The sequence below is a fragment of the Echeneis naucrates genome, chromosome 22, assembly GCF_900963305.1.
Source record: "Echeneis naucrates chromosome 22, fEcheNa1.1, whole genome shotgun sequence".
Lineage (NCBI taxonomy): Eukaryota > Metazoa > Chordata > Actinopteri > Carangiformes > Echeneidae > Echeneis > Echeneis naucrates.
Window position 1 is genome coordinate 9,252,206 of NC_042532.1, and position 22,940 is coordinate 9,275,145.

The 22,940-nt window shown below is 41.6% G+C and overlaps 1 protein-coding gene across 1 annotated transcript; it reads right to left on the reverse strand.

The window, feature by feature from the left end:
• Positions 1 to 1,275: 1,275 nt before the first annotated feature.
• On the reverse strand, positions 1,276 to 22,134 carry eif2ak4 (eukaryotic translation initiation factor 2 alpha kinase 4). The gene is made up of 39 exons (XM_029493552.1): positions 21,793 to 22,134; positions 21,584 to 21,699; positions 20,793 to 20,895; positions 20,509 to 20,682; positions 20,125 to 20,205; positions 19,880 to 20,025; positions 19,693 to 19,790; positions 19,440 to 19,597; positions 18,816 to 19,354; positions 17,920 to 18,035; positions 17,307 to 17,461; positions 16,762 to 17,198; positions 16,586 to 16,658; positions 16,410 to 16,499; positions 16,212 to 16,334; positions 16,010 to 16,114; positions 15,819 to 15,882; positions 15,650 to 15,729; positions 15,411 to 15,512; positions 15,271 to 15,321; positions 14,937 to 15,173; positions 14,313 to 14,388; positions 13,885 to 14,006; positions 13,558 to 13,607; positions 12,935 to 13,103; positions 12,218 to 12,334; positions 12,002 to 12,067; positions 11,726 to 11,896; positions 11,512 to 11,646; positions 11,135 to 11,242; positions 10,584 to 10,712; positions 8,456 to 8,542; positions 8,126 to 8,238; positions 7,973 to 8,031; positions 7,439 to 7,542; positions 6,723 to 6,791; positions 5,809 to 5,853; positions 4,863 to 4,978; positions 1,276 to 2,804 (listed from the first exon to the last, which is right to left on the reverse strand). Exons 1-39 carry the CDS (start codon positions 21,925 to 21,927, stop codon positions 2,747 to 2,749), a joined length of 4,977 nt encoding a protein of 1,658 aa, XP_029349412.1. The 5' UTR covers positions 21,928 to 22,134; the 3' UTR covers positions 1,276 to 2,746.
• Between the last annotated feature and the right edge of the window lie 806 nt (positions 22,135 to 22,940).

Consider the following 22,940-nt stretch of genomic DNA (forward strand, 5'->3'; position numbering starts at 1 on the left):
TTAATATTGCCTCCTTTGAAACTGGAACTTCAAGGCAGTGATAGGGGCATAAAAACGCTTTAGGACAAGGGTTTGGGTTGTAGTTTAACGGAGACAGATAATGCCCTCCTGAGTGCAGCAGTGGTCCATGGAGCAGCAGGGAGTCCAAATGAACTGATAATCCAGTTGGATCAAAAGGAGTTCAGCAACCAAATCAAGTCATCAGGCTTTATACAGACCCTCAGATCCAAACCGTTATACAATGTGTGGTTTCCCTCTTAGGTTTTTGTATATTTCTACAGTATTTGTATTAGTTGTCATATTGTTCTTGGCTGCCTTTTTTTGTGGGTTTGAACCATTTCTGAAAATGCCCATCTAAACATTCCCTGCCATTAAGAAGTCCAGGAGGACATGTTTCCCATAGAAAAGTCTTGTTTCTGCCTCCAGATGACCTGAGTCATTCCAACTCCGATTGAAAGAAAGGAAATATGTGAATTTGCTTTCTAAGCTTGTCCACAACTTTCTCAGCCTCACCTGAAACAGGCTCTTCAGAAGGAATCTTACCTGCCAGTTGTAATTCATCATGTCAAAAATCAAGGCTGAGTTGGGAGTTGGAGAGTGTTATTCATCCAGGATGAATGTCATTTTATTGACGAGGGAAATGGTGCCAACACCATGCCTCTCTTCACAACATCTTTCACAGTTGTGAGTGTGTGAGCGCGTGCGTGCGTGCGTGGTGGAGCTACTGCTCATATCAACTGTTAGCGATGGTTAGCAATCCTTCATTTTAGAGCCTTAATTCATTTTCTTTGTCAATATCTTTTCTTTTATAGGTTTAGCCCATAAAAAAAGGTTAATGATTCGCCCATTACAAAGATGAACAGATAATATTGTACAATGTCACTAATGGAATTGTATAATGCCGGGATATAAGAATTTAAGGGTGAGTGTATTTGTGACTGTACATACTAGAACACATTACAAAATGAGAGCATGTTAAAGAGACATAGCACTTTTCTTTGGAGCCAGTGTTTTTTTTGTTTTTTTTTACAGCCCACTGTAGGATTCTTGAAGGGATAAAGGCCCTAATCAGGGATTTGATAGGCATAATAAGCACACCACTTAAACCACTCATGTGAACACGCTATTGCAGCTAGAGGCTCCACCCCAGCCTGATCAATAGTAAGGATGGAAGAGCAGCAAACCAACAACACATGAAACAAACTGAGGATTCATAGAGGAAAAAAAAAAAGATTGGATGAGAGTTCCTGATACAGTGCCAATTTCTCAACATAAAGACCATTCTGATGCCAAAATTGGTTGGAGACCAATAAATACTGAAGTGTTCTAGTAACAGTAGATTTGTGTCTATCTGAATCATGACCATGTGCTTTAAAATGAAGAGGTGACTGTAAAAGCTTATGTAATTCTTTGTTCTTTTGTGTTTAAAAAAAAAAGTAGTTTAAATTAGTAGAACAGAAGAGTACCTTATTTATTTTTTCACATAGCTTTATTTATTAATACTAAACTATAGTTTGAGATTTTGTTTTTCCTTTTTGAAAAATGAACTTTTGGTAGCCAAAGCTGCTGTACATTGTAGACCATTTACCATTTCTATCTGCTATATTCTATACAACCTTATTTATTTCACAGTTGCAGACTGTAAATATATTTCCTAGAAGACTGTAACATTTACACTTATTTTGAAATAAATGTGTGAACCAAAGTGACCTGTAATGATGTTGCTGACACTGGGTTGGACTTAATAGTTTGGACCAGCAAGCCCCTAAAGTGCAGTAGTTATTCCAACATGCTAACTGTTAGTGGTCTTTACTTACATGCACATCTGGTCCTGGACTTCTGTTCCACGTCTGCATTAGTCTTCTCTCAGTTCCTTCAACTGTGATTCTCTTTCCCTTATGGTGTTTGTTCTCTTATCTCAGCAGCACAAACAGATGTGTTTGGTGTTGGTGGCTTGTGTTTGAGGTGGGATCCTTTGAGAGCAAGCAGACCTCATTTATCCAACAGCTAATAACACTGGAACAGTCTACTAAATGCAGACTGCACTGTTGTTGCGACTTGTCAGCAAAAGCTCACACACAAAGCTCAAGGTGAGGAAGCTTCTCTGTAGGATTTACAGGATGTTAAAATTACCAAGTCTGGGAAGCTGACTCTACATCCTTACTAAGATTTTTGGACCACTGAAAGTATTCCCAGCAATAACTGGATTCATAACTTAGTTGCTAAAAGGACCTTGTGTTTTTTTTACACTGTGTAAATATATTCAGATGATTTTGAGGTACGTGTTATATCTAGACCATTAATCATCTTAAAGTGAAAAGAGCAGTTTTGTACATTTAGCACACCTAAATGCATGTACATTTAAAACACCAATATCACAGCATGTGGAAAACAAGTCATTTATTCCTACTCTCCATCTTTTTTGTAATTAGAAATGTAACACTGATGTATTCAGTACACATTATCTCCAGTAAAAAGCCCTTTCTCTTTGAAAGCCTGCATTTCTATTAAGGCAAAATCCGGTGACTTTTTTTTTCTACATAAATCTTAGAGACCAAAAATAGCTGGAAACATTGTGAAAGTTATGAGATTTGGGTTGAATAGCTCAGTTACCATTCGACATGGCTAAAAAGTCTTTGGGCTCAAACTTTCTTCAAGTAGATACTTTCGGTCCATGGATGACTGGGAGCCTGCAGAGCCTTCAATGAAGCTGGCTGTTCCCCAGTCAAGTAGACCATCTTGGTTTTCACAGAAGGACCTTGTAGTAGTCGTCCTTGTAGCTGTACAGCACCACCACCGCCACCCTGTAAGAGGACAAAACACACTGTGGAGGACATCTCAAAATAGGCTGTGAAATTCAGCTGGAAGGGCTTCCAAGATCTTAGACCTCTCCAGGTTAATGGGCCACTCCTGTTGAAGCCAAACGTGTTTGGCCCTGTCTAGAGCCATGTCCACGGTTAGAAAGTCCTCAAAATGTAGAATAACTATGAAAAAATTATTTTCATACAATCTAAATAGGCTCCAGGAGGATGTTAACTGTTGGTCCTCTATTCAGGTCAAGATGATAGACTGAAATTAAATGTACATTTCTTTGATCTTTTAACCCCTCTTATCAGCATCAATGGGTCAACATCTAAATTTGTCTAATAACATCCAGTTTATGATCAAATACTTCTAAAAATAATCAATTCATCAGCATCAACTTCACCCTGTATTTTGTACTAATTAGCCAATGTTGTCATACTAGCACACCAAGATGGTGAACGTGGTAAACATTATTGGTGATTGGCAGAGCGCAGCATGTTGGCATGATGAATGTTAGCATTTAGCTAAAGCAATGCCCAGCATGCTGTTCATTGTAATTATATACATTCACTTTTGACTCTTTCCCATTTCTATCATTTATCCTAGCTGATCTGAACATGGTGTGAGTGCTAGCATGTCTATTCCAGCAGCACTGGAGATGTGACAGGCAGCAGCTTGTGATACTGCTGTCAGGTTGCGCGTGCAGGTCTTACCCACCACAGGGATAAGAAATAGACAGGACATGGGATAGGTTTAGTCCAAAATTAATTAAAGCCTTTCTACACCTATGTGACTGCATGGTCCCATATAGCTCCTTCATCTACCTTCAGCTGTCTTTGCCCCACATTTGACAAAAAAATAGCCAAACATGCAAAATCCCATGCTGAATATATCCATTGTTACCTCTGTGATGCTCATTTACATTTATCAATAAAGACTTCTCCCCCATTCAATGGCAAACTAAACACGCAGCCGAGGCAGGAAATTAAAACCAAGCACAGGCTGATGGGAATCCAGAAAGAGTGGCTTTGATTCATTTACCGTCTCATTCATGAAAGAAGCGCCATTGAATCTAAAGGCATTCACTAGCATCACGACACAAGAAGCTCAAATAATGAAGAATCAGTCTGGGAGTTGAGAAAGCATTTAGCTGGGGAGCTTGGGAATAGCAACTGCCTCGTCCACAGTGGAGGACAACCCCCCCCCCCCCCCCTCCCCCAACCTGCTCTGCAAACCCAGTGTCAGTCCTGGGTGTTAAGACACAGACATCAGAAGACCAGACGAAGAAAATCCTTCTCAAGATTTCACCTCAGGAAATGGGATCAACTGAGGATTTGATGTTTTGCAGGGTGGTAGTTATCTGTCTAACAGCTCTCTTTGAAGGACTAACTGTCACTGCTACACCTGGAGTATGTGGATTTGGTGGGAGCACTGGAGTGGCAGCCAGCCATAAAAGGCAAGTTTGCTTCTAAGCGTTCTTTAATGCCGTTCACTGTTCGCCTCAGGTTTCATGTGGCAGTGAGTAAAGGCGCAAAGCTGTGAGTCTCTGACTCTTCTTCTACAAGGGCTCCTGCTGATTTTTTGTTTGGAAAATGTCTGCACAGTATCAAGTTCATATTGTTTCTATACTTCTGAGTAAAATCCAAAACATTTTTGTGAAAGAAGGATCAGATAAATTGTATACAGACATTCATAGTCCCCACCCAATGAATCCTGCTGACTTTCCCGTTTATGGTTTATACAAAAGGTCTTCACAGCTATTTGATGGATTACAATCAAATCTGGTTGACATAATCAAATTGTCTGAAGGACAGCTAAGCATATCTTTGGGTGAGAGACATTTTAATTGGTCCATTGCTCAGTTTTGTGGCAGATGTTGGCATGCAAAAACAAAAACCATCATATTAGCATGCGGATGTTAGATCAAAGCACGGCTGCAGACTTTCATCTATCTCATTCTCAAATGATGACATAAAAGCTAGCTGTGCTTGGAAAGAAATGTAACCTAATGTGCAAGAATTTCATTCCATGCTGACAAATCACACATGCCAACACACCTTTTTGTAATTTTGTAATGGTGGATCTCATCACAGATGGATTTTAGATAGCGCTGCTTTGGGAGGCGAGAAAGCAGAGTCTTCACGCTGCTGTTGAACTGCTCTTCACTGTCAAACTAGAGAAAAAGAGAAAGAGCAGAAGTTAAAACAACTGGAACAATCAAACCGCAAAAACACACACCAAAGTCATAACATCAGAGTTGTGAGAAAAAAAAACAACGCAACTCCTGAATTGTTATTTTCTATATGTTCACGCTTAAGAATCAAAAAAACTGCAAGAATGAATGGAGTGTTTCATCTGCAGCCTTAGAGTATATTTTTACATGTCAAGTGTTGCCAAGGAGTGAAGCTACAAAGCTACAGTGGGTTTATAGATTCCCTTGGTTCTTTGTGTTACTTGGGGCAATTTGTCCTGTCTTAAACAGGCCTTTCCTGCATGCCTGGCTCTACACACTGTGTATTGTCATGCTTTTTACATACCAAATGTGCTTTCTTTGACACGTTCTGTGAGGCGCTGCATATATAAGTGGCCCATTCATTTATGGAGTGGAGGATTTTGCTTTGCATTTCTTCGTGTTTCTTAGCACAGTATCATGTTTTTAAGTTGAGGGGAACCAAGGTTTTTTTTTTTTTTTAACGAGTGTGGCCTTGGTTAGGAGTTTGGAATGTGAATATTAACACGTTCTTAAGTGTGGTTTTTGTTAACTGTACTGCAGGCCTGCTGCATATGTGAGTCTCGTAAAAAGAGAGAAAGTCTTTTTAGCTATGGAAAAAGGCCAGGGTGTTCCTCGCACCACTCCTCGTTAGACAGGACCTCTAAGGAAGGAGACGGGATCCCCTCTTCCTGTCTGGAATCCTGACCTCTATTGGCCATTTTTTCCCACTTCCACCCACCATTACAATGCAGCTTTTTATTAACTCTGCAATGCGCTTGAAGGGAACCAACCTCCAAAGACAGGAAATTTATCAACGTTTCCTTCAGCAGGTCCACCTGTGAAATAATAATAAGAAAACAAAACAAAACGACACAAAAGAAATAAGCAGGATTACAAAAACACAATAGAGCCTTATCTCAACCTGCAACAATTCCACAAACTGCACAGAACAACAACATATTATGCATTTTGACAGGAAGTGGCCACATTACAGTCAAGCACTGCATTCATTATCAAACTAAAAATATCAACCGCACCAACACATTGTGCAATTCTTTCAACACAACATAATCCAACATAATCCATTCGCAATGCAGGCTGGAAAACACCTCACACCCCTTTTTACAGAAAGGGACTATTGACCGCCAGGATTTATCAATTGAAAATGAATGTTGTGTTAAAGTTTGTCTGACGGACAAGCACGTGCTGACATGCACGAACAAAGAATTACAGGTCTGTGTAACTGCCTGCTGGAATCAAGGTGATTATGCCTGTTATGTGTCAATAACTTGTTTTTACTGTTGTGTCATTGATGAGATCCAGACTCCAACAGGGATGATAAATGTATTTGGGATATGCTGCAGTTTGGTAAATAAGACAAGCAGGGATAATTTACTTTGAGAAAGCTGGTCATAAATATACAGTACAACCGCAAATAAACTCAATATAACACCCTTTTACATTGGCTTACAATGTATTAAGTGTTCATTGGTTTGTTGTCATTTTACTTCCAGATGGGGATTTTAGGACAAGGCAAGTAACTGCAAATGGGCTGCTCCCAGTGATGTTTACGGTTTTAGCTATCAAAAGCTCTTTTCCTCACTGTCATTTTACACATGAATTCCAGAGATAAGATGAGAGGGCCAACAAAAGAAGGGGAGCTGGGAGTGGGAGGGATAACGGAGTAAACAAACAAATGACTTACCGCCAGAACCTCAATGTCATTGCTCTTGTTCTGCAAATTGCCACTGAGATTCTTTAATCTGGTTTGGATCTGAAAAGAGATGTAGAGATAAACAAAGGAAAACGACAGGGAATAATTGCTCCCATGATCAAAATAAAAGAGCAGGAAAACAAACATCTTCACAAGTATTTTATAAGCCAACAACTGGCTCTGCCTCACATTTACAGGCACCATATTCTTTATGGCAGATGCTTCAATATTTAGTCCAAACATACAGAAAAACACAAAGAAGAGAGTGGGTACAGCAATGCAGAGACTCCATAATACAGCATTATGCGAGAACTTTATATCCCACATAGAAGCTTTCCCTTGTTCTTCAATAAAGTCTAGATATAACAATACAACCTTTCCTCAAATCCAAAGTAAAGATTAACCTACATTTAAAGTCAGCGTTCACATTACAGGCCGAAAATGAGTGAAGCCAAACCGAGAGAGAGCTATCTTTTACTTTACTATCATTACTGCTTTTCTGGCTTTGAATGTGTTCCCAGTTATTTAACTTCATGGGCCTTTTGGACATTCGTGGTACCAAATACAGTTGTTTTTAAATGAGCATATTCAGATACAAACTCCAGCGTTGTCTGAATGGCAAAATTGTTAGAATGAAGCAAAGGGTAACGGGATAGAATATGCACTGACCATCATGTAGCATGTGTGTAGGTGTGCACATCACAAACCTGAGTCTCATAGCGTCGCCGAGCACTGGAGGAGACCTTCTCTGGGCTGATGACGTTCACATTCATGTTCACAGTACTGCTGCTCCCATGCTGCTCAGAGGAGCCTGGAGAAAAAAAAAATTTACATTTCCAGTTTGTAACAATCACACCTTCAAGTAATGACAACAATGAAAACTACTCCGCTATTGTTCACTTTAATTGGAACAGTTTACTGGCTACCTGCATGTTTGTGCCAGAGATGGTGTGAAATTTAACACTTTTTCTGCTATTTGTTAATCACGTTACACAACAAATCAGTAAAATGCCAGAAGTGGAAATGTTAACACTTAGATACTACTCAAACTTACAAATACCACATTCATTACAGAGGTCTCAATTCATAATATAGCATGCTGCACTTTCATGGAGTCAAAGCACAACTATATGAACACAGAGGTGTCACTGTTTTCATGCTGAACTAAAGCTTACATATACAGCATATAGGAGCTGACTGTAAAGAGTAAGTCGGTGCCCAGATTGCACTGAATACAGTACCTGTGGTGTTGAGCAGTGATCCTTTGGGGTTCTGAAGAGACATGCTTTCAGAGTTTTCTCTGCAGGAAAACAAGGGCAACATTTATAAGAGCAGCTCTTTCACGCCACTCGTATCGTTCAACAGAGAAGCACGTTAAACCACAATTTCTTTACCTCACGTTTCTCTCATCAAAGAATTTGGTCCGACATTTCTGAATGATGTGGTCCACCAAGTCTGACTCAAGAATGCGTTTCTCAGAATGTCTGTCCTTCTCCAAAGATCTTACCTGTAGACAGAAAATTATTTCAACATATACTTCTGTACTCAACCTTCCAATAATTCCCTCGCCAATCAGCCTGGAAAGTACAGTGATCTGCAATGATAGCAACAGAAGCTGGTTTTTGCAGTGAGGATAAAATCTAATCTGTTACTGCCAGGTGTAGTTAAGTTGGTCTTCTGGACAGGGCCGAACAACACTTTAGTGTAATAACGCAATGGTTTACCTTCACATAATTTCCCTCCTTGTCAGACACCAGAGCCATGCAGGTAATGCCAGCCAGCTTGCAGTGGTCCAACAATGTCTCCTGAGACTGAACACAAAAAAATGACAAAAGGCTGCATTACACACAGAAATACAGTTTGAGTGGTGATTTATAAGGACATTTTTCTTCTTTTTGTTTTCTCAACTGGAGTGGTAGGTTGTGATTGTCGCTTGGCAAGAGATGTGGCCATTTCTGCTTTTACAACAGATTTCCATATCCACCTCCAAACCCCTGCGCATGTCACATTCTGTGTCCATCCTGTGTCCACAGAACCTTCACGTTACAATACAAACCATTCGAGCAATGGCAAATAAAGTTTATGTATTTTACCTTTCAAAAAGAGAACTAATTCTGGTGGGAACATTAAATCTGGCCTCCAGAATATTCTTGAACAGCAACAGTCATTCAGAGTTAGGGTTATTCAAGTTTTGATTTGGAACAAAAAGAGTGTACACGCTTTACAGAGTGCTCATAACCAAAACCAATGTGTATTCAGATAATGCATTCAACCATGACTGTGTCTGTGTACAATATGTACATGTTTGGGTCAGCCCAATTTAGTCTCATTAACTTCACTAAACACAGTTATAGAACAAGCCCAGCAATGCACAACAAGTGTGCCTATGTCTGTCACTTTGACACAACGTCATGCAAGCCTTGAAACTTCCTCTTTTCTTACAAAGTTCTCATTGACAGAACAAATTAAATCAAAGGGAGGTCACTGCCTGGAGTCCAATAGACAGCTCTGGGCTGTGTGCCTTAGCTGACAGCATGGGGAAGGTTTTTGCCATATTTGGTTAATAAAAGCTAAACGAGTGGAACTGTCTCCTGAGGATAAATTAAAGCTGCAGATTCCATCTGTTAAGGGGCCATCATGTGAAAGGTGTTTGCAAAAAGTCCAGTGACGAGGTCTGAGTAAGACATTCTCACCAATATGGCTACTGGTCAAGATACTGACCAGCATACATAATCAAGAACTCACACAAACACTGCTGACTTTTTTTAATTTAATGGCAAAGACATCTTTTCTTTAAGAGTCAAGGAAAAGAAGGCAGCCAATCACACTTGTCCTGGGCCAAAACAAAAGACAATGAGGACCATTAAAGCAAACGCTCAACCGCTGCAGAAGTGGAAAGTTGAAACAGCAACAGGTTATAAAAAGTAAGGAGGAGAAAAAAAAAAAGGACTGTTTTGGGCGATGCCAGTGAGGGCCTTTTGCACAAATGAACACAAACAGGGCTGAGACCAGTTTGTCACATAAACATGAAGAATGTGACAGAGGCATGGCATCTGGAGCTTTGGTCCAGAGGAAAAATATCTCAGTTGTTTCTTTCTCTAATTACAGCACAGTTTATGCTAACAATAGCTCTTCAAATTATTTTGTCAGCAGCTCATCTAGCAAATGATGTTGGGTAGTTCAAATATGGCTGTAAATCCGTTTAAAATGAAACTGCATCTTCCTTGCTGGGAATTTTCACTCTTTCTAACATGTTTGTTGACAGATGCAGGGCTTTTTTTTCCTCAAGAACGGAAGTCAGGTGTTGCCCTCTGTGGGTGGTATGAGGTTACTACATGTCAAGAAGTCCGGAAGGCAGTGGTGGTGGTGGTGGGGGGTGTTTGCTATTCAGGGATCCACAGACTCACAAACACAATTGAGATTACACATGTAACAAACACGAGGGCATAGTTACATAATCATTAATGGATCAGGACAAACAGAATTAAATCCTTCTGCTTGAATTACTTCACGCAGAGAGCTGCTTTAACCAAATAATCTTAGATTCTTTGTTCTTCCTTTCCAGAAGCAACAGAAAGGGAGCGACTTAGTGAACAGTGGACTTTGTTTCCTTTGGTGCAGATATATTTCAGTATCTCCTTTCATGGCTCTTGACTAGGTTTTAAACAGTTACATATTTTTACTACATTTATTGCTTATTAACATGTTGGCTATCAGCATCTTTTTAATTTTTTTAGATTTCTAAAAAAGTGTTACTTTCTTTACACTTGCTCCACCACAAATACTGTTCGATTTTTAAGACACTTGGTGACGAGAAAGAAAAAGAAATACTTTCTTCGGTCGGCTTCTAACCTGTGAGACGTCATAGGCAATGTCTGCAGAGACACCAGTGCTCCACAGCTTCTGGACCACATCGATGGCTTTTGACATTGAGGAATGCCCTACTGGCACCACAAGGGCATCACAGGAGCTCACCGATGGCTGATGTATAGAAAAAATGGAAAATGTTAGGCAGAGTGAATTGGATTTCAAAACCACATTTGTAAAAAAAATTACCATTTCAAGGTTTGTCTCTATTTTAAATACAAATGCAGTTTTCTTGGACCATCACCTTCCATTCTGTATCTGGAATATAGAACAGAATGCACCTCCAAAAATAACTGCATGGCGTCAAGAGTCACACTGATCATAGTTATTAACGTGTTTCTAAAAGTGGCTGTGTGGCGGCCGCCTGCTGTAATAAGGCATCATTAAATATGAAACTCCGTCTGCTGCTCCTTCATTACAATAATCAAGTATGTCAGATCCTAGCGAGTGTGTGTGTGTGTGTGTGTGTGTGTGTGTGTGTGTGTGTGTGTATGTATGTGTGTATGTGTGTGTGTGAGTGCGTGAGTATCTCTCACTGGCTCTTCCATGTTGGCTATAGCAGCACAGACTTTGTCCAGAGCCACACTTGCCCCAACTGCAGAGGGGAGAGGTGTTGTGGCAGATGGCCCTCTAAATTCCAGGATCTAACAGCAGCAAAGAGAACAAAACCACATGAAGATACCACACTGACTGCATCACCAACACTATATCATGTGGAATTAATGCAATGCAGATATATGACCTATAATTGAGGTGGAAAAAATATGGTTCACATACAGTAGATGCGCACTTGGAAGTAATTTTTGTCTCTCTCTTTTTTTTTTTTTAAACAACGGTTCTTGATTTTTGTCATGGCTTCAGCCCATTTATGTATTAATCCTAATATATTCAATGTAAAGACTGTAAAACCTACCAAGTGGTCATATCGTCCACCAGCAGCCAATATATCTGGTACAGTCCGCTTCCGCTTCCTAATGAAAGCCACAAACTGGAAGATGACCCCAGAGTGGTGCTGCACCTTGTACACCAAGCCTAAATTGATTACCACCTGCAGAGATGTTAAAAAGAGAGAAAATGAACACTGGCTTCTTCTTGTAACTTGCATTGACTGAGAGTTTAAAAATCACCTGCAGTTTCACTCCAAGTCTGCGCAGAAGCAGTGTAAGCTCCTCCAGATCCTTGAGACCTTGCTTGGCCAGTTGTGTGACGGCGGATTTCTGTTTGGTGAGTGATGTCAGCAGTGGCATCAGATCCTGCAGATTGCCCTTCTGTTCGATATACTTGTACAGAGTCTGCAACTGGATACAACAGAGCAGGAGAGATATTATCGCATGTGAGTGGGTACAAGTGGGCTGCTGAAGGAATAACTTATCAAAGAAGGTTCATGCGCCAGGTTGACTCACACTGTTGGTTGACAACGAAAAGTTGCAGAACTTTGCCTCCACCTCACGTTTGGTCAGCTTTTCACTCTGATACAAATCCCCCCCAAAAAAAAAGGTAATCCAAATGTTAAACCGCCATATTTGGAAGAATCAAAACTGTGTATATTTAAAACAGGATATGAACAACAGGCATGCAATGTGCACAACATCTGCGATGCACATGTGACCTGCACTGACCATGGCATCACACAGTATGCTGGAGGCCTGGCTCAGTTTATCCTCAGGGATGCCACTGTGGAGCAGGATGGCCTTCAACAAGCTGGTGTGATTCAGGTAAATGTTGTAGTTCCTTTCCTATGGTAACAAAAGCACACACAAACACACTTTTTTACCGCACTCTGCTGCAATGAATAATAATGCCAAGAGCACTACTGTACAATGAGTGGCTCTGTGAATAATGACTGTTATGTCCGGCTGCTATCTCATTCTGTCTGACTCACATATTCTTAAAAGCTTTCCCACAAAGAGTTGGGAGGTGGAGACAAACAGTGAGGGACAGACTAAAGGGTAGACCCAAGGTTGACCGGGTTCATGCAACATGCACAGGAATGCTCTGAGTAGAGACTGATGCAGCACTGGGACGTGGGGACAGGAAATAGATTGTACTGGAAGGGAGGGAAGGAAGTGGACAGAGCTGAACATAACAGATTTACTGTGGAAATAATATATACAGTGGAAATCTGTCAGGCATATATATACTTTGGTATGCTAGGAATGTGAGATGGAAGTAAAAAGGGAAAAAACAACATCACTGGGTGAAATGGGGGCATCCGTTGGCAAACAATGACCAATAACGCAGCCAGCCCTTCAACACATTGTTCTGTGAAAGTGAAGACTGGGGCAGTGCAAACTGTGACGTCTCTGGACAAAACACAGACACATCGTGTGTGTTACCTGAAGAGCAGAGAATTCCTGCACTATTTCAGAGATTGTGTAAATGGTCTCAGCATCAGGGAGCAAGCTGTTGGTGACAGGTGTGACGATGTCAAAGGCACACTCCAGAAGCTCCCTTGGATGTGCTCGATCCCATTTCCTGGGGCGGAAAACACGTTCGATGCTATACCTGGAGCAAGACGTTAAAAAGAAACAGAGACACCCTGGTCTTTATGAAAATTAATTAGCACTTTGCCAACAAATTCAGAAAATGTCATATATTCTAATCATACAGTTAAAGAACTTTCATTTTGTGACCAATGAGGTTTCAATTCTTCAAAATAAATACCTCAAACCTCATTATACTTTCTATTTCTATTCAACATTATTGTAACTATGTACCTTAAAAGATCCTTTAAGTAAAAAAAAAAAAAAAAAAAAAAGGCAATAGTATACTAATACAATAGACTATTAAGTTTAAGCACAGTTGTACAAACAGTTCTCTTGTTTAAACTGGAAAACATTAACTGGTGAGTATAAGTTACCATTGCGTAAGCAATATCATACAATGTCCTCCACATACAAATGGTCTTTAGCATCACCTTAGATATAGATAAATAGAACATGAAGTCATAGAGCTTTACCTTTTCAGATGCATTATATTATTGCGGGCAACAAATCTTGCAAACGCCATCTAAGGTAAAAAGAGACATTAAGACCTTGGGCGTACTTGTATAATGACAGTGAAGTACATACCAGACTGTAATCAATCACAATGTGGAAACAAACATTCAGTCCTCAGGGTTTCCTGAGACAGCTGGATCTTGAGGCGGATGGTGATTGCAGCCTCACACCACATACGTGTTTGCATTTGCTGATGCAAATAGTGGGATAACTTGTGTTTGTGAGCAACTGTGGACATGCACACCTGTGTGTGTGTGTCTGTGTGTGTGCGCGCATATTGGGCTCACGCGAAGGTCATAGGGCAGTGTAACCAGCATTCCACTGTGGTCCATGAAGCAGGCCATCTCACTGCCATCACACAACTTCCTGTTTCTGGGGAGGAGCAGTGGTGTCTGGAGACGCACCGCACCTGAAGACAAACAGTGTATCACTGCAACATTTGCATATGATAAATTAACCCTGAAAGAACTGATGCATGCAAGCAGATACAAAGTTAGAATAAACAAATGAGTACAGCTGGACATCATCAGCCATGTGTGCACAAAAATAGCACTCGCACGTGCACAGAATCTAAGCAGTCCAACAGTGCACTTATTGTTTAGCTGCAACCCATTGGAGCAGATGTTGAGGTCCTGGTCAGGAGTCCAATGGGTTTGCACCGAGACTTCTGCTCCCATGTGCGCGCACACAAAAAAAAGGAGCGTAATGTACTCACCATGCTTCTTGAAGATCCTGGTGATTGTTTCATACACATGCTGCTGCAATTTGGCACTGTTGAAGCTGAAGCTGCCCTGGAGGGAAACCAAACAAACACTCTCTGTTAGGGATCAGAAGACATCGATTAAGCACTAACAGGCCTACTGCTGCGAACCAGATGCACAGAGAAGTTGGTGCAGCGCTTCATAGGTCTATACTGACACCTAAAGGCAGTGATGGAGACAGCTGTGTATGATTCTATGAGTGGAATCCAGAACAACTACATTACCAACAATTCTATAGGTGCCCACCAACACATAATCAAATGAGCATCATGATTATGCTCTCTTGCCTCGGCTTCTAAGGTCAGTGATATGTTAAATAAATTGAGTTTTTACCACATTCAAGTGAAATCCTTTTATTTTATTATTGAGTAAAAAGTGCTCTGAAATTACCTGATATCCAAGTTATCACAATTTCTAATACCCAATAGGCCACACACGCTATATTTGAATGCATTTAAAACACTTAGAAGCACTAAACTGCTATGGTAAGGACATAAAACTAAAATTTAAAAAATAAATAAATAAATAAATAAATAAACCACTATGAAAAGCTCGGTCCAGTCAAGCAACACCCCTACCTTGTGAAGGTCGACATCGTAAGTGAAATCCATGACTGGTGAGGTGTTCTGAGCAAAAAGCTGGCCCACCATGGTGCGGTAGGCCTTGCCGTTGATATTGGCCATAGTGTGCTGCAGCACCTCGTGCAGCTCTGACTCCTCCATCTGAGGCGGGGGCAGTAGTTCACTCTTCAGCAGCTCTTGGGTGGTGGGCCGCAGGGCTGGGTCATGGTTCAACAACCACTGTATTACCTTCCTCTGATAGACCCGTACAAAAAGATGAGGTATTCTACGGTTAGATGGGAATTTCCCGGAGGGAAAAAGAAAGATTCGGCATGCTATTGCCGTCTCTCACCTGTGTTCCTCTTTCATACATTGCAAAGTCCTCAGGGAAGATGATGGACTCCTGCAGCATGAAAAGACATGAAGTCAGTAAGAAGCCCTGCACATCTTAAATAATTTTCTGTTTATTTCTAGCTCTGAGGTTGTGCACACCACACGAAGCTGGCTCAGGACAGAAATGCGCTCTGATCCGGTGGTCATGGGTCTGTAAGACATCTCAAAGAGGATAATTCCCAGGCTAAACAGATCAACTTTCTGGGGAGAGACCAATAAAATAGAAGTGTTAAGTTGGTGGGGTGATTTGCTGCATAAGGCTAAAATATTATGCACTGGGCCAGACAACACTGAGGTTATCTAATTATTCAGAGAAGATAAAAAATTTTAATTCATACTTGATTGTAGGTGGCTTTAGTATTTCCTTGAACTTCTGGGCTGACATAGAGGGCAGTCCCGACCATCCCTGTCATGTTGCCTGTAGAAAGTGATTAAAAAGCAACACAAAGCATTAAAACATCCATATCACACACCGGAGCAAATGCTATGTGCTCTAACTCTCTGCACCTGTTGGGTCTGGTTTGGGGATCACCGCAGTGCCAGTCTCTTCCACCTCAAATTTACCTGCAGCCTGAGAGACAAAAAATAATTTCTCCACACGTTCATATAATAAATAAAGTCTACATCATAATTTTAAGTTACACAGAAAGTCTGTCACATTAACAGTTTCACCCGGCCGACACCTGTTAACAGCATACCACATTAGCTGGATGGTCTGTAGCCAGGCCAAAATCTCCAATCTTCACATGGTCCTGAGAGTCAAGGAAGATGTTGACAGGCTTCAAGTCCCTGTGAATCATCCCCTTGTGGAGAAAAATCAAGAAAAGAGCTGTGCTTCTTAATGGTTCACTGAATTGAGGTTTCTTTATTTTTAATGTCTATGTTAATGATATTCTGTACCTGCTCGTGGATGTAAGCAAGGCCATCTAGTATTTCCCTGAAGAGCCTCCACAGCCGATTATGGTCCTGATACAGGCTGTGGTCTATTGTGTCTCTTAAAGTGCTCTTTTCACAGTATTCCATCTGTCGGGATGACATGTGTTAGATGTGTTGAAGAGACATCTGGTGGTAAAAGTGAGGCACTGGCGTGAAGCTTACTTGTATGTATAAGTAATGTGCAATGAGCAGAGGTCGCTCTGAGTCTGTGCTCTCTGTCGTTTTAGTCTCTGGGCTTGTGCTTGGCTCAATCTGAGGAAGCACAATGGTGTTTTTACCATGCGAAATATGCAGAGACCCAAACATGACAATAAATATTGAGGTATCAATATTCAAACCTGTGACATCTCATCTCTACTGTCATTGTCATTGGTAAAGATGATGTCACTCCTGGATTCACTATCAGACGGCCTGATGCAAAAAAGCCAAAAACGTTTTACTATTACTATTATTATTGGTTAATCAACAGTTAAAGCAGGAGCAAGTCTCACCATGGGGAAAAAAAACAACTTACAAAAATGAGGCGCCAAACACATCCTCTTCGTCCTCCTCATCATCATCATCATCACTGGATTGGTGTCCACTACATTTGGCACTGGAGGACCTCTCTATGGAGGTGGACCACTCAACAGAGCTTGACAGAGCTGGAGGTGGAGCAATATCCTCTACATTGTCAGGGAGGCCGAGCTCGTTGAAGTGCTTTGGAGGATCTTGGCCTCGTGGAGGCTTATCGGCTGTGCTCTGCGGCTCTGAGCTGTCGGTGTTGCTCAGCACACCTGTGGAAGGCGTCTCGTGCCGCTCGATCCATGCATTGTAGTAGCGAACAATATTCTCATGGTTTAGGCGTGAGAGCAACGTCACCTCGCCTTTGATCCGTCTGAACTGCTTACTGGCTGGGTTGACCTGAATTCGCTTCACGGCATAGTAACAACCATCAAGTTTGTTCTGTACCTGGAGGTGCAGTAAAGGGAAAGGGTTTCACTAAGAAATCACAGTCAGCTCTCTTACCAGTACAGCATTATTTCATAATAAAGCTGTTGGAGGTATAAATATAGCGACCTTGATTACAGAACCAAAGGCTCCTTTTCCCAGAAGCTGCAGCTCCTCAAACTCGTCAAAGTACCGTGAAAACTGTCTCTGTACGCCGGAGCTGAACGGCGCACTGAGGATGTGATTGCGCGGGATGACAGATGATGCAAAGTCCACTGCGAGATCTGAGAACACAAACAAAAGTTACACAATATTCGATATTCCTCTGGATATTTTCACTCACTGAATAACATTAATCAAAAACTTGAAACAACTGGATATGCAAGCAGGTATTTGTGTGAAATTGCTCTCTGGTGCTGGGGGGTGAACACGTGGCCATTCAGTCCATTCATTTTCTTAATACAACCCTCGGAAACTTACATTCTGCAGGGCTCTAACACAAGTTGATTTGTAGGACTGCTTCAGGTGAAGCCTTATGTTTGGTATGTGGATAGGGTATCACCTTGTTGGCAACACATTCAACACAGAAGATGTTGCACAACTGTTTGTTGATTCAAGTCTTGGTAATTCAGAAAATTTTGGTTGGTTGTACTTGGTGGTTTCGGTTGAGCTTGACCCCCCAAAAAAAAAAAGGGTATTTCTACTATTTTGTCCATCTAATTTTACACCTCATGCTTGTCACCTTCTGGGCTGGCATCATCATACTGGGGCAGGTTTCTAGGTGAAGGCGGCTTGAGGAAGGAGTGGTCCAGCAACTGCTGGGCTGTCCAACGGTCACCATCATTCAGGCACACACACCTATAGCACAGAGAAGCATACAGTATAAGAGATGGTTCCACAGCACAGAGGGCTTTACTACTGATCTGGAAAAATCCCTTCCATTGTACTCATTCACACTGAGCTTGTGGTCAGCTGACAGCACAAAACAGACAACTTATCTGAGTGACTAAAACAATTTACTCACTCAGTTAGTTTGAGTGAAGTGTCTGATATGATGAAACTGCATAAAACAATTCGAACTGGGAACGATCTTTAAACAGCCAGCAATGTAAGCACACAGGCAGCCTATAAAGACTAAGTCTATAGCTGTTTAGCTCATTTACAATGAATTGCATTACCAATCACCACTTTACAAGGCATAGTGCTCATTCTGAATGTATTTTTCCTCCCTTCCAGTCACTCACTGTTTTGCCTTCATTTCTGTGAGCTATAAATAACAATAAGGTGAATATTTTGAAAACTGATTGAGTGATTTTTTTGAGAAAAACAGTTTCCAGTTCTCAAACAAGAATTTGCCGATTTTCTTGATGCTACAATGTGGTATGAATACCTTTGTTGGTCTGACATCAAGACATTTAACCTTTGGGTCTAAGACATTATATTAACCATCCACCAACTGTGAAAATAATTCACTGATGACAACAATCATAGGGTGCAGCTCTATGAAATTATGTTGAGATAAGTACATTTGCATTTCCATGTAACGACGGAAAAAACACTGCCGCACACGATGTAAAGTTTATAGCACATCTAGTGAAGTCATATAAAGAGCTGATGGGGTGTCCCATCCATACATACTTGTGCAGGAAGTCCTGAAAATCAGTGGGTAGAGTGGCTGGCACTGTCACTGGATATTCCTTCACTTCTTTCCCCTGACTGAGAGCTAGCAGCATCAGCCCCAGGTTCCACACATCGCCCTTCTTGCCTGTTTTTGTCGGCATTGCTGTATCCTCAGAGAAACGCACGCGGGCTTGCTCGAAAATGTCCTCTTTGCAGATATCAGCAAATCTCTTTGATAAACTGTAATCTGCCAATCGAACATTGCCCTCAGAATCCAGCAGCACACTGGAGGCCCCCAGCTGCTTGTGGACCACAGAATTGGAGTGAAGGTAGTCGAGAGCAGCCAGCAGCTGTGCCGTGTAATGGCAGAGTTTATCTAAAGGGACGGGGCTGTGGTTGAGCAGACTTTGGTTCAGACTGCTCCCAGAAATGTGCTCCACCAGTAGGTCAATCATGATGCAGTCCTCCTTCTCTGTAGAGCTCAGTGCCATGTAGTGCACCAAGTTTGGGTGATCCAATTTCAACAAGGAGTTCAACTCATTTTCTGCCGCGTGGATCTATAAAGGATTTCAAGTTGTAATTTGTGTTAGTTTAAAGCACATTTATGGTGGATATCACTTTCAAAACTTCCTCTGTACTTGCCTGCTTTTTGCAGTTCTCAATTTTTCCTTTCTCCTGGCTGGTAAAGAATTTACCCATCTTCTTGTTCCAGCGCAGGGACCACTCATAGATCACAGCAAAGTCTCCTGAGTTTGCTTCAAATCCATTATAAACGTTACGACCGAGCCTTTCGCTGACACCTGTCAGAGACGTGAACACAGACAAAAATGTCCAAACATCTTAAAGACACTGATATCAACACAATAACAGCTACATGTCCTCATACAACTCTCACCTAAACTTTTCCCCCTGTGGACAACAAGTTCTCCAAAAGTGCTGTTGAAGTGAAGAAGCTCTTGTGAGCGACTGTTGTCTTCATTAACTGTGTCACGTCTGGTGAAACAGATCTCATTTCAATTATTCTTACAATATTTCTTAAACATGAGAATCACTTCGTTGTGCTTGGAATGCTTGCTGGGTACCTATGGCGTGTGTTTGAGGTAGTCCGCCGGCGGTTACCCTTCTTAGCTTCAGCCATCTCAGGATGAGCTGCGCCAGGACTGGGTGGGCTCCTCCCTAACACGGAAGAGTTAGCAGGGACCGGCTGTTCAGTAGTCTCAAGGCGCTCCTGAAAATATTAACGACACACCATTACAACTGTTACTACAAGTTTAATGTGTTTCTATGGCGATCAGGAGAAATGGTGTAACTTGTGTAATGGTGGCACCTGTTTGGCTAATTCCTTTCTTCTTTTTTCCTCTCGCTTCTCCTCTTCTCTTCTTTGGATTTCAGCCATAATCTCTTTTTCCTACAAATATGAAAAATACCTGAGTCAGCATTATTTTTGTGCGGTTTTTATGTGTGGTTGGTTGACCCCAATTCCTAGAAATATTGTTGATTTGGCCACATGTAAAGGCATTGTTCATTAATTATTCTGCTACTTATTCAAAGTGATAGCAAAAATGATTAGAGACTGCAAAGAAAATGAGACAAAGTCTGTTGAGCCCTCTGGAGTAAATCTGGATCCTTTGTAAATGTGCCTGACAAATCACATGTGAGCCCATGATAAAATAAATCCCAGCTTCAATAGTTCTCTGTGTCCTTTCCTCACCATTTCCTCCTCCTGCTTGCGTCGTTGGTCTATCCTTTGCTGCTCCTCCAGCGCTCGTTTTTCCTGCTGCCTCTGCTGGTTCTTCAGCATTTCCTCATGAAAGGAACGTGATGGGGGCTTGTTGTGCTTACTAAGGAAGCCCTGGATGTGGTCTGCCAGCTCGTAAATCATCACCTACGTGGACAGTTACAGAAATTAATACTAGTCTTTATATGCAAATTTCCCAGATGAGGGACTAAAAGGATTATCCTTCCTTATATGTGTATGTGTGTGTATATCCATACCTCTCCACATCGCACTGCTGCCAGTCTGGAAAGTTCACCCTGAAGGGTCTGGAGGTTTTCATTTGAGAGGCCTTTGGCATTCTTAAGCTCCAGCTCCGGAGGCCTGTTGGTGTCCGAAGATATTATGTTAGCAAGACCAAACAATAACTAGTATACACAGAGAGAGCAGGCACACGGGGCCGTGGAATACTAAAAAGCTCACTTTTAAAGAGAAACATGACGCACCTTATTGTTTCCATAATAACTGAAGCCCTTGGGGATAAAACCAAAATGAATTGTTTTCCAGATATAAGTAGATTATATTGTAAATTAACTGAGCCTCCTCTGTTATTCCTAATTATCTTAAATATTCTGAGACTAAACTTAGAGACACGTTTCCCGTTTTTAAGTCATACTTTATCTTTAGTTTAAAACTAACTATCTGGAACAACCTGTCACCAAAAATGTAAACGAGTGCATGATAACTGGCAGTTTTGTGCTGCAGTACTGTTCACCTGACTGCCTCAAATGATCAGAATCTACTAAGATCTACATTATAGCATTCCTCACATACAAGACAGAAAGTAAGAATCTGTGGCTAATTGGTGCCACTTTATCTCTAGTATTAAAACATGTTAGTGTAAATCTCTAAATAAACATCCCAATAGTGTTAACAGCAGGAGCATCATTTATCTGTGTTGTTTTTATTGTAATTGGACTGAAACTGAAAGCGTCAGAGAGGTAGAGACTTATCTGCTGGTCAACATGAGGATGGGTGGTTACAATGCAAATGTCAGGGATTCAGCACTCACACGTCTGGGTATGTGGGGGGACATTTGACTTGCAGGTCCACAGTCACGTAGCACTCCTGGCCGTTGTTCAGCCCGTTGGGCCGCAGGCAGAGGTGCACCTCCGGAGGCCTCTTGACCTGGAAACACAAGCCAATCAGATCCCTTCACCTCAGCGAAGGCAGGAGTTGCACAAGCCAGATCACAACTATCAGGAGCTCACTAAAGCTGACCTTCCAGGGGTCCTTGTCCCGCAGATCCTGGAAGTCATCTCCGAAGATAGAGGCGAGTGCTTCTAGCTCATTTTCCTGCTGGACTGCGTAGTCGTCCGTCCCATCTGCTGGAGCGTGCTGACTCTGACTGCTCATTCTTTAGCTCCAGCTACATGGCAGTCCCCGTCCCGTCACTCACAGATACAGGAAGAGGGCCCCGCCGCTGCTCCAAACGACTCCTCCGTCTCTGCCGACGCTCAAACTTCAAACTCCAAACTCCAACACCTCAGCCAAACCGCAGAGAAACTGCTCAACAAGCGCCAACTTCACACGCAGGAGACCATAACATCAGCAGAAGCGGCGCATGGCTGTCGCAGATGAAACGTCATCACGCTGCTTGCGTTCTCCACAGCGGCCACGAGGGGGCGGAGTTACGGAAAATCCTAGCTGTAATGATACTGAAATGATGCAGAATGAATGAGAAGCACAATGTTTTTGAGCTGTGTTGAAGTTGATGCATAAAGTGAGATCAAATGGAAATGCTCAGGTAAAATAAAGTACAAGTAAAATTATACTTTCATTCTTTACTGGTATTCATATGTAGTCAGTTACACTACACTTCCTGAAATTAAACTTCTAAAGATAGAATTGAATAAGAAAAACAAAATTGACGGGCTCACTGATCCTGCATCAGTGAGGGATTCAAAGGTGAAGACTAATGAACGTGCTACAAATGGGCAGGTTAGACTGTGGGAGAACAGCATCACTGAGCCTCTGTGCACATCTCATTGGAACGCCCACTTAGCTTTTGAAACACGTTACTATACCATAACTTACTTAATGCATCAATAGTATATTTTGGACATTTAGGAGCCAAATCAGGGTTTGCAGACCAAGAAGGTTTGCCACTCACTTTGGCAGCTGTAGCACTCATTCTCACTGTGCCATATGCCACAGTGATATAGTAAATTATCGGTTCAGAACTGCCAATTATAAAATAAAAACCTTACATTTTCTGGGGATTCAGAGTTCGGAAAAAGGAACGGTTCAAGCCTTAGCATGAGAAGATAACTCCTTTAACCTTTACTGCCTCCTGTGTTTCAGACTCCAAAATGACTGGCTCGTATGTTCCCCACAATTTAGCCAGCACGTTTTCTTTCTGTGTAGTA

What these genes read in the sequence shown, in the direction of transcription:
- eif2ak4 (XM_029493552.1), bottom strand. Translation starts at nt 21,927, where the DNA reads ATGAGCAGTCAGAGTCAGCACGCTCCAGCAGATGGGACGGACGACTAC. An exon ending in TGATGATGCCAGCCCAGAAG is followed by an intron (nt 17,462 to 17,919) that starts GTGACAAGCATG and finishes TTGTGTTCTCAG; the next exon opens with ATCTCGCAGTGGACTTTGCA. An exon ending in ATCACTGCTCAACACCACAG is followed by an intron (nt 7,543 to 7,972) that starts GTACTGTATTCA and finishes TTTTTTCTCCAG; the next exon opens with GCTCCTCTGAGCAGCATGGG.